General features: G+C 39.3%; 1 protein-coding gene across 1 annotated transcript; it reads left to right on the top strand.

The window, feature by feature from the left end:
- Positions 1-6,743: 6,743 nt before the first annotated feature.
- LOC148809413 (uncharacterized) lies at positions 6,744-10,462 on the top strand. Its single transcript, XM_088909267.1, has 12 exons — positions 6,744-6,778; positions 6,950-7,234; positions 7,338-7,436; positions 7,679-7,826; positions 7,916-8,217; positions 8,321-8,528; positions 8,630-8,761; positions 8,875-9,005; positions 9,096-9,302; positions 9,390-9,446; positions 9,536-9,741; positions 9,837-10,462. The coding sequence occupies exons 1-12, from the start codon at positions 6,744-6,746 to the stop codon at positions 10,460-10,462; spliced, it is 2,436 nt and encodes an 811-aa protein (XP_088765393.1).
- The last annotated feature ends 1,815 nt before the right edge of the window (positions 10,463-12,277 follow it).

The raw sequence follows: 12,277 nt of genomic DNA, 5'->3' as shown, positions 1-12,277 counted from the left end.
GCCCTGGGCATGTACCAAAAGATCAGGGAGCATATATATATATCACTGTGTTGAAGCTAGAGATACAGAATAACTGCAAACACATCCTAAATACAGTGTTCCTGCACCTTTGAACTCATCCAGAATGTATCGTTTTTTGAAAGGGATTGCTGTCAGAATGCACAACTGAATCCCAAACAGAATCTCTAGTCAAATATGATCATTTGTGAAACAGGCAAATGAGTCTCTCAGGGGCCCATTGCTCATTTTCAGACACATGTATGCGATACTTTTACCATGCGTTGAGCAATAGGGATTAAAGATACCAGAGGTAAGGTTTAAAAGTGATTCTGAGGTGCAACACATCAGCGATACAGCTAGGCATCTGAAATGCGGGGTTTGAGAGCCCTTCAGGGAGCACCGTACCCTAAAGGTACCAGAAGTCCACTAGTGGACTTAGGTACTAATGCTTAATACAAGCATTAAGTCACTGTCACCTCTGTTACAATGTGATTGCTACATATCTTCCATTCCTTTCATTACCTTTTACTTTTTAAAATGAACTCAAATTGTGTATAATGTAATAATTTAAGTAGAATAAAGTAGAAGTCATTCTGAGGTGCCACATGTGAGGGATACAGCTAAGCATCTGAAATGTAGGGTTTGAGAGCCCTTTCAGGAGCACTGCATCCATTGAGACAGACCCGTGCATGTTAAACAAATGATCATTTCTTTCAGCATTAGAGACTAAATATACTAAACGTATGATGCTAAAACGTTATTTTCACATATATTAATGTAATAAATGATTGCTTATGCTTTATAAACAAATCTAATTAAAATAAAAGCTTAAGATTTGTATTTATCTTGTACCATTGAACATGATTTTCTTTGTATTTCAAGCCCACAAAGTGACCAAATGACGCACTACATGATATAAGGAAGATTATCACATGCATATCGGTATTATCTTTCTTATGAAAATGCATTCCTTTCATTACCATTTACTTTTAAAATGAACTCCAATTGTGTAGAATGTAATAATTTAAGTAGAATAGATTCTAATAATATAATGATCAAGTGTGTTGCACTGGCCTGGTCAGCCTGGCCTGGGGGATGGTGCACATAGCACTTTCAGTGCTGGAGGTGTTAATGGGGGAGGTGTTGGAGATTGGCAGCTGTGGGGGATGGCTGGGTGAGTAGCTGTCAGGGTTTGTAGCTTTTCCTTTGCATCTTGTCCTCTGGGGCCATGATTAAGAGGGACGGCCGGGGGCATTCGTATTGCATTCGTAAATTGCATTTGTTGGTTTTTAAGGAGTAAGAGTGCAGGGGGTTTAAACCTGCAATCCAGTGTGTTAAAGTATTTCACAACACTACCTCTAGCACATCTGGAAATAAATCCTCATAATGATAATTGCCCTGGGCATGTACCAAAAAATCAGTGAGCATATATATATATATCACTGTGTTGAAGCTAGAGACACAGAATAACTGCAAACACATCATAAATACAGTGTTCCTGCACTTTGAACTCATCCAGAATGTATCGTTTTTTGAAAGGGATTGCAGTCAGAATGCACAACTGAATCCCAAACAGAATCTCTAGTCAAATATGTTCATTTGTGAAACAGGCAAATGAGTCTCTCAGGGGCCCATTGCTCATTTTCAGACACATGTATGCAATACTTTTACCATGCGTTGAGCAATAGGGATTAAAGATACCAGATGTAAGGTTTAAAAGTGATTCTGAGGTGCAACACATCAGCGATACAGCTAGGCATCTGAAATGCGGGGTTTGAGAGCCCTTCAAGGAACACCGTACCCTAAAGGTACCAGAAGTTTACTAGTGCAAACATTAAGTCACTGTAACCCCTGTTACTATGTGATTGCTACATATCTGCATTTGTTGGTTTTTAAGGAGTAAGAGTGCAGGGGGTTTAAACCTGCAATCCAGTGTGATGAAGTATTTCACAACACTACCTCTAGCACATCTGGAAATAAATCCTCATAATGATTATTGCCCTGGGCATGTACCAAAAAATCAGTGAGCATATATATATATATATCACTGTGTTGAAGCTAGAGACACAGAATAACTGCAAACACATCATAAATACAGTGTTCCTGCAACTTTGAACTCATCCAGAATGTATAGTTTTTTGAAAGGGATTGCTGTCAGAATGCACAACTGAATCCCAAACAGAATCTCTAGTCAAATGTGATCATTTGTGAAACAGGCAAATGAGTCTCTCAGGGGCCCATTGCTCATTTTCAGACACATGTATGCGATACTTTTACCATGCGTTGAGCAATAGGGATTAAAGATACCAGAGGTAAGGTTTAAAAGTGATTCTGAGGTGCAACACATCAGCGATACAGCTAGGCATCTGAAATGCGGGGTTTGAGAGCCCTTCAGGGAACACCGTACCCTAAAGGTACCAGAAGTCCACTAGTGGACTTAGGTACTGATGCTTAGTACAAGCATTAAGTCACTGTCACCCCTGTTACAATGTGATTGCTACATATCTTTCATTCCTTTCATTACCTTTTACTTTTAAAAATGAACTCAAATTGTGTATAATGTAATAATTTAAGCAGAATAACGTAGAAGTCATTCTGAGGTGCCACATGTGAGGGATACAGCTAGGCGTCTGAAATGCAGGGTTTGAGGGCCCTTTCAGGAGCACTGCATCCATTGAGACAGACCCGTGCATGTTAAACAAATAGATTCTAATAATATAATGATCTAGTGTGTTGCACTACTTCACTGCTTCACTGCTCTACGCCGTCTGGAAATATATCCTCAGACTGCTTACTGCCCTGGGCATGTACCAAGACATTACAGGAGAACATCTATATATGCCTCTGCGTTGAAGCAGGAGACACACATTTGCATCCGAAATACAGTGTTCCGGCACCTTTGACCTCATCCAGAACGTATCATTTCTTGAAAGGGATTGCTGTCCGAATGCACATCTGAATCCCAAACAGAATCTCTAGTAAAATACGATCAGTTGTGATGTCTAGTTTCAAGCATTAACATCCAAAGTATCTGTCTTAGGTGGGGCAGTAAATTTGCCAAGCCACCTGAAAGAATTACTTTTTCTAAAGATGTCTGTTGTAATTTACACACCTTGCTCCAAGGTCCAGTCAGTCAAAAGCATCTTTGTTAATTAGCCTCAGTGCCTTGATATTTTTAATTAATCTAATATCAGGAATATCACCATGTGCATGCTGAGCTGTGGAATGTATGTATTTTTTATGTACTGTAAAATCGAAATACCACCTCTTTCTGATTACTTATCCTTTATTGTATAATCAGGGCCAAATAAATCTAAATCAGTGTCACCTGCTGGGTTCAAAACGCCTTCAGGAGACACCAAATAGGAGGCACTGGACTATAAATACCCATCCATGTTATAACACACTCACCAAGGGTTTTTTAGTTTAACTCTGAGCTTTGAGATATTTAATACCTATGGTACCCATATTCACCCTTTATTTAAGGGAAGTACACATCCTAGACACACAGGAAACCCTCTCGCCCCAAGGGACGACCAGTACTTTGGATGGTCATGATTGAACCTGGCTTACAACAGACTTCTTTGGAAATGGTAATTCTTTCACATGGCTTGGCAAACTACCTGGCCCAGCTAAGACAGGTACTTTGGATGTTAATGCTTGAAACTAGACATCTTTGGATATGGTAATTCTTTCAGGTTGCTTAGCAAGCTCCCTGCTCCAGCTAAGACAGGTAGTTTGGATGTTAATGCTTGAAACTAGACATCTTTAGAAATGGTAATTCTTTCTGAGGGCTTGGGAAACTCTATTTCTTTGAATGCACCTGCACCGTTGAATATACTTTAAACCCATGCTTAGCCATGTTTTTAAAATTAAATTATAACGATTTCTGTGTTTGATAATGGTAGCAAAGGCTTCCTCCACCCACTGCTTTGCCAAAGGGGAGTGCTGTTTTCTGGGATGGGTAGAGTCTTTGCTCGGGGTAACTTTCTGCTGAGTGCAATATACCTTTCACTTTTCACCTGCAATCGAGACAGGAGGTACAGTAACTCTGAGACTTGACTAAGGTCCTGGATATTGAATCACCACTACGATCAAGAGGTAAGACTTTACATTTTTACTTTTAAATGCATTTGCTGATAACCTTTTAAAACTAATATGCAGTTAGGCAGATGCATCTTTATTCTTAAGCGTCTCTCAGTGCATTTATATTGTTTTTACTAATCTAATATCAAGAATATCACTGTGTTGAAGCTAGAGACACAGAATATCTGCAAACACATCCTAAATACAGTGTTCCTGCACCTTTGAACTCATCCAGAATGTATCGTTTTTTGAAAGGGATTGCTGTCAGAATGCACAACTGAATCCCAAACAGAATCTCTAGTCAAATGTGATCATTTGTGAATCAGGCAAATGAGTCTCTCAGGGGCCCATTGCTCATTTTCAGACACATGTATGCAATACTTTCACCATGTGTTGAGCAATAGGGATTAAAGATACCAGATGTAAGGTTTAAAAGTGATTCTGAGGTGCAACACATCAGCGATACAGCTGGGCATCTGAAATGCGGGGTTTGAGAGCCCTTCAGGGAACACCGTACCCTAAAGGTACCAGAAGTCCACTAGTGGACTTAGGTACTAATGCTTAGTACAAGCAAAAAGTCACTGTCACCCCTGTTACAATGTGATTGCTACATATCTTTCATTCCTTTCATTACCCTTTACTTTTAAAAATGAACTCAAATTGTGTATAATGTAATAATTTAAGTAGAATAAAGTAGAAGTCATTCTGAGGTGCCACATGTGAGGGATACAGCTAGGCATCTGAAATGCAGGGTTTGAGAGCCCTTTCAGGAGCACTGCATCCATTGAGACAGACCCGTGCATGTTAAACAAATAGATTCTAATAATATAATGATCCAGTGTGTTGCACTACTTCACTGCTTCACTGCTCTATGCCGTCTGGAAATAAATCCTCAGACTGCTTACTGCCCTGGGCATGTACCAAGAAATTACAGGAGCACATCAATATACAGTATATCACTGCGTTGAAGCAGGAGACACACAATCGCATCCTAAATACAGTGTTCCGGCACCTTTGACCTCATCCAGAACGTATCATTTCTTGAAAGGGATTGCTGTCCGAATGCACATCTGAATCCCAAACAGAATCTCTAGTAAAATACGATCAGTTGTGATGTCTAGTTTCAAGCATTAACATCCAAAGTACCTGTCTTAGGTGGGGCAGTAAATTTGCCAAGCCACCTGAAAGAATTACCATTTCTAAAGATGTCTGTTGTAATTTACACACCTTGCTCCAAGGTCCAGTCAGTCAAAAGCATCTTTATTAATTAGCCTCAGTGCCTTGATATTTTTTATTAATCTAATATCAGGAATCTCACCATGTGCATGCTGAGCTGTGGAAAGTATGTATTTTTTTATGTACTGTAAAATCGAAATACCACCTCTTTCTGGTTACTTATCCTTTATTGTATAATCAGGGCCAAGTAAAACTAAATCAGTGTCACCTGCTGGGTTCAAAACGCCTTCAGGGGACACCAAATAGGAGGCACTGGACTATAAATACCCATCCATGTTATAACACACTTACCAAGGGTTTTTTAGTTTAACTCTGAGCTTTGAGAGATTTAATACCTATGGTACCCATATTCACCCTTTATTTAAGGGAAGTACACATCCTAGACACACAGGAAACCCTCTCGCCCCAAGGGACGACCGGTACTTTGGATGGTCATGATTGAACCTGGCTTACAACAGACTTCTTTGGAAATGGTAATTCTTTCACATGGCTTGGCAAACTACCTGGCCCAGCTAAGACAGGTACTTTGGATGTTAATGCTTGAAGCTAGACATCTTTGGATATGGTAATTCTTTCAGGTGGCTTAGCAAACTCCCTGCTCCAGCTAAGACAGGTACTTTGGATGTTAATGCTTGAAACTAGACATCTTTAGAAATGGCAATTCTTTCTGAGGGCTTGGGAAACTCTATTTCTTTGAATGCACTTGCACCGTTGAATATACTTTAAACCCATGCTTAGCCATGTTTTTAAAATTAAATTATAACGATTTCTGTGTTTGATAATGGTAGCAAAGGCTTCCTCCACCCACTGCTTTGCCAAAGGGGAGTGCTGTTTTCTGGGAGGGGTGGAGTCTTTGCTCGGGGTAACTTTCTGCTGAGTGCAATATAACTTTCACTTTTCACCTGCAATCGAGACAGGAGGTACAGTAACTCTGAGACTTGACTAAGGTCCTGGTTATTGAATCACCACTACGATCAAGAGGTAAGACTTTATATTTTTACTTTTAAATGCATTTGCTGATAACCTTTTAAAACTAATATGCAGTCAGGCAGATGCATCTTTATTCTTAAGCGTCTCTCAGTGCATTGATATTGTTTTTACTAATCTAATATCAAGAATCTCATCATGTGATTAATTGATTAATTGCAATAGTGTAACTGCAAATGAATATAGATGAGAATGTATGTTTGTTCATATGCAATGGCATGAGCAGTTTCTCATTGCAGTGGATTTTCAGGGCCAATTCATCTTCCATCTTATACTGAATATGAAAGGTAGTTGTTTCTATATGGACTCAGTCTTTGGAATTTGTATATATATATATTTCAGTGATCCCTCAGCCATTCCTTCTGTATTGTAATTCAATTTCTCTTTTAAAATTCCTTCCCCACTTCTAGGACCTGCAGTTGCTGAACTCCACAATGGCTCCTATTGGAAAGTCTGTGACTGAGACCAAGTAAGTGTTCACTTTTTTATGAAACCATTATTTATTTTGGAGCAATGACCAATTCTTATATAAATACAATGAAATCATTATGCTCAAACTATGAGAGAGAAAATTAAGGATAATTTAAGAAATCAGTCTTAGCTTGTTTCTATACACAGATGGTATAATTTATTTTCAAAGGAAACCCGCGAGGATTCCCCTGGTGTGCAAGATGTGCCTGAATACTTTTGATCAGCTTCCTGCTCACTTGAAGAGGGCGTGTATGAAGCACGCCACGGCAGAAGAGATCAGGATGGCCTCTCAACAGGCGAGGGAGGACATGATGAATCACCTGAAGAACGGGGTCATCGTGGATTACCACAGAATAGAAATTGTGTCTGGTGAGGCAAACAGGATAGCGGTTGTAAGACTGCTAGAGTCCTCGGGCCTTTTTGTACGTGGGAAGCCTGAAGACACATTGGCACGGTGAGATATTTTTAATATGTAAGGCTTCTGTAGTTTCTTTTTGAAATCATTGTTACAACATATTATGTAAAAGCATGTTGAAAAGAATCTACCTGCATTCCAGCGGCCCTGAGCAAGAGGCCACTGTCCAGGAGGAAGAGATGCCAGAGGCTGCTCCAGAAACTGAAGCAGAAGCGGAGGAGGAAGGGGAAGATGGGGAACAGTAAGACTCTCTGCTCAATAGGGTTTCTAGTGCTTTATTTTTTATTTGCACGTTGTATGTATAAAATTAGATTTTGTTTCACAGAGGCAAGAAAAAATGTAGCCTTAATTGGGATGTCAGTGAATTGGTAGATATACACATTCACACAGGGCCACATCTAAAGCCATTTTCTCCCAGAAGCCAACTAAGAAAACGGAAACACTTATAATACATGTAATTGTCCATGTGTCTTATATCTACAGGGTGTCAGTTAAAGGTAATCTAAAAGCTCTCCGAAAAAGAGTTGCCCTGGCTGGACTTTACAGAAAACACTCTCTTGATTCTCCTCTCCTGGCTGGCTTTAAACAATACCTTATCCAGGGCCTGGGAATGGTAAACTGCTCCAAGGAGGTAGGTATTTGGTACATGGTTTTACTCGGCTTAAACTTCACAGGATGTTGGTCATAAAAATAATGACTTTCTCTATATATGTTTTTCAGGTTGAAAATGTCTCCAGGTTCCTGTTTTTTATGGATCCATCAGATGTTTCCTTAAGTTTTCTGAAGGACATTTCCAAAATGCAGACATTTGTTTCCCAGTTGAAGATGACTGGGTTGTCTCACCAGACCATTGCAGGTTATATCATTAATATCAGCAGATTCCTGCTCTTCATCCGAAAAAACACTAACCTGCAAGTGGAGGATCCCAGTCTAGCTAAGAGTTTAATAGACTTCCAGAGCAATCTAAAGGATATAAAAAAGAGAAACAACAAGAGTGTCAGACAGGAAATAACCAGAAAGAGGTACTTTACTTATTAAATGTTGGTTCAACTTGTACTTGCTTTTCTATTCAAACACATGAATTTTGCCTTTTGGAGGCTGATAGTATTGTTCTCTCTCCCCCAGACTAACACAGCTGCAGAGTCCTCCACCTAAACTAAGCGATTGCTTGAAGGTGTTGAGTGTTGCAAAGAAAGATGTGCAGCGGATACTGGGCAAGACACACGCCTCTGCAGACATCACCACAAGTGAACGGATTGTTGTGATGCTTTACCTGCAGGCCATTCTCCAGCTGAAGCACCTTCAGCGCCCAGGGGTGGTAAAGAATATGACAGTAAGCATCCCTTCATACAACCAAGAATTTTGATTATAGATGTTCTTTTCGAGAAATTGTTTTTAATTAATATTTGTACTAAAAAAATCTTCTGAATTCAGGTCCTGGATTGGATACGGCGAAAAATTGTTGTGAATAAAAGTGGGCAAAACAGGGTAATAATCTCTGTCAAAGAGCGCATGGCTGCAACTCAGCGACTAGCTTCCTTTGCACTAAATGAAGAAGAGGAAAAGGTGAGTTGAAGGTTATATTTTGATATTTCATTGCTAAAAACTGTCTTTAGCATTCAATGGTATGTGAAGAATACTGCATTTAAACTGCATTTTTATTTTTTTTATTTTCTCAGATGTTTCACTGCTACTTCATTAACTTACGCTGTGATGCAAACTGCAGGATGGAAATAGAACATTTTTTTGTGTATGCAGGAGGAGAACCAGTTCACAATCCTACCTATGATCTGCGAAGACTGCATGAGAAGTAAATTGAATTATATAATTATTTTGATGTATTTTCTTTTTACTTTTCTGTGGCTTGAAAACAACTATTTTATATATGTTTGTTTTGCAGGTACCACCTACCACTGATTACTTGCTATGTTGCAAGAAGGGCATTTGAAATGGAAATAAAGAAGCTACCTATTGATCAGAAAACTGTCCTGAATGATTATTTAGGTGTTTCAAATGGAACTGTTGAAAACCTAGCCAGAAGGCTGACAGATGAGGACATGTGCTCAGCCAGCGAACTAATTCATGGCATTGTAGAAGCAGGATCTCTGTAAGTGTCACAGTGATATCCAAATTCAGTATTTGAAAGTCAATATTTAGGATAAACATAAATTTCTCATATTTTTTTAAACTTCAGTTCATCATCAGGAGAGCAATCTTCAGGCTATGGACAAGAACGTACAGCTGCTATACGGTAAGTTTTAATTCAATATCCCTCTTTCAGTTACCTTTTAGCCACTCTGTCTTAGATCTGAGATATTTAAGTTTTCTTTTTATAAATAGGTCCACTGTGGCAGCTGCTGCATATAGATGCCCAAAGATGGATGATGCTGCAGCCTTCCAGAAGCTGATACAGATTTTTCCCGTGACATTAGATGGGCAGCCTCCTAGAAAGAAAGAGCGCCTGAGAGTGACCGGCATTCACGATCGCCACTGTTACAATAGATGGAGAGCTGAGCAGAGGAAAAGGAGGCAACAGAACATATTCGGTAAGAACAGGATTTCTTCCCTTTTTAAAGAGTAATATTTCAAGAGTCTATTACTGGATATATTCTTTGGGTGGATTTCTGATATCTCACTACAGATCAATACAATAGACGGTTACCAACAGAAAGCCAAGTGACCCATTATATAGAAAAAATGGGATGGTCAACCAATACACCAGCTGTGTCCGAGGTACTTCAGAACTGGAAGCCGCATGTAGAAGTCCAACCAAATGGCAAGGACATTGAAAATCTGGTAAAACTCCAAACCTGGAGAGGCCTGCACATCGTTGACGATCCTGTGAAAGGGAAGAAGGTTATAACTTCCAGGCGTTTCCAGAAGGGAGAGGTGGTATGTGATTACCATGGCAAGGTTATCACAAAGACAGCTGGAGAAGCCCTAATGGCACAGATGGCAGAAGGAGACATGGGATATCTATTCTTTTTTGATGGACCTAAACAAAAAATGTGCATTGATTCGCGTGAAGAACACTGCACCTGCCACCCGGATATGGACACAATTGGAAGGCGCATAAATCATTCAAACAAAAAAGCCAACCTCAGACCAATTAAAGAATCTTTTGTAATTGACGAAAAGACTGACATAACAATTCTGTTCTTGGCAAAAAGAGAGATTGTAGTGGGAGAAGAGCTCCTATATGATTACGGTGTCTCCAGGAAGTCGTTTAATGGAGAAGGACAATCTCTGGAGTGGTTGGACGAATGATCATAAAATAAAGCTTTTATCTCCTCTGCCTCTCCACGGCAGAGGAGATCAGGATGACCTCTCAACAGGCGAGGAAGGACATGATAAATCACCTGAAAAACGGGGTCATCGTGGATTACAACAGAATAGAGATCGTGTCTGGTGAGGCAAACAGGACAGTGGTTGTAAGACTGCTGGAGTCCTTGGGCCTTTTTGTACATGGGAAGCCTGAAGACACATTGGCACGGTGAGATATTTTTAATTTGTAAGGCTTCTGTAGTTTCTTTTTGAAATCATTGTTACAACATATTATGTAAAAGCATGTTGAAAAGAATCTACCTAATAAAATAAAATAAATATGCCAACCTGTATCACAATCACAAACCCCTACTCTTAAGGGCGCTCCAGCCCTTCCTGATTTGCCTCATTCCCCGCATCTGTTCCTTGTTCCTACCCTGTTTCAGTTCAACTTTAAAAGCCAGGCGCTCACTTCACTCGAGGCTCTGCACCTGATCTCCGCATCGTGTGAGCCCGGGTCCTGGTTGTGCCTGGCTCCGTTGTGTTTTTAGCTTCCTGCTCCTGTTCCTGTTCCATTTGTTACTGCTAAAAAATGCCACATGCTTTAAACAAAACAAAAAAAGATTTAAAGATGTGAACCATTTCTTAAATTTGTTGACACTATCTGAACAGCACAGCATTCCCAGAATGGACAATGGAGTTTTCAGCAGCATTAGACGGGCAGCCTCTTGGGAAGAGAGAAGGAATGAGACCGACTGGACTTCATTAATGACACCGTTCTTATTGAAAGAGAACAGAAAGATAAGTCTGGATAATAATTCTTACTCTGATTTTATTATTATTTTCTTTCATTATCTACAAAATAGATTTTTGATAAGCTTCTTTTGAAACTGCCCAACATTACCAAACAGAAGATTGTTTTGGCAGGACACCATTTGTGCATCAAAAGCACCGGAGAGGTGTATATGACAGCCTATTTTCTGCCACTGAAATACTAATTGCTTCATTTCAGTTCATCCTTAGGCGAGCAGAAGAAAAAGAAGTTTGATGGAATTGGATGGAATTCCTCTTGGGAAGAAAGATAACAGAGACTGACTGGACTTCAAGAACAGCACCTTTCTGATTCACAGCGAACAGAACACAAAAGATGAGTCTAGGGAACAATTGCTTTATTTTCTTAATTAAAATTTCTGAAATGTTTAAGGACAACAGCAATGAACATTGTTAATGAGTTAGAGGTTAGATAGACCTGTATTTCCAGTGGTTTGTCATTTCGACAATGTTTTAAAATTGAATTTCTATAAAGTGGACACCCTTGACATACACAAAATGAAACCATTTCATTTTCATTTTGGAGCTAAACTGCAGGAAACATTTTTTCAGTAAACTGTTAAAAGCATATTATGGTCTGAAAGCCAAGATATTATTTGTGACCACATTAATTAATTACTTTTTAAACTGTAAAGCAATAATCTGCCAACATGGCTAGTTTCTATCACTGAGCTGGGATTTCTAGTTACGACAGAGATCAGTTTCTTAAACAGAATAAAATTGTCTCCATCCTGGAAATTCAGTCACGAATTTGAATAGGGCTTATGGTATTTGATCAGTTTCACAGCCTAATTCTACTGTATTCGTTTTTTAAATGATTCACAATTGTGAATATTAGAAATATTAATGCACAGAGTTCCTTAGGCTTTTATTTTTTAATTTTGTTGTCAACACAATCATAATGATTATGCATATGCTATTTTTTGTAGCTGTCACCTGCCATTCACTACCAGAAAAGATGCAAGGATGTACATGAAGAGGTGTGAT

Source organism: Atractosteus spatula, unplaced genomic scaffold, assembly GCF_055471065.1.
Source record: "Atractosteus spatula isolate fAtrSpa1 unplaced genomic scaffold, fAtrSpa1.hap1 Scaffold_140, whole genome shotgun sequence".
Lineage (NCBI taxonomy): Eukaryota > Metazoa > Chordata > Actinopteri > Semionotiformes > Lepisosteidae > Atractosteus > Atractosteus spatula.
This window is presented reverse-complemented; position numbering and strand designations above follow the sequence as displayed.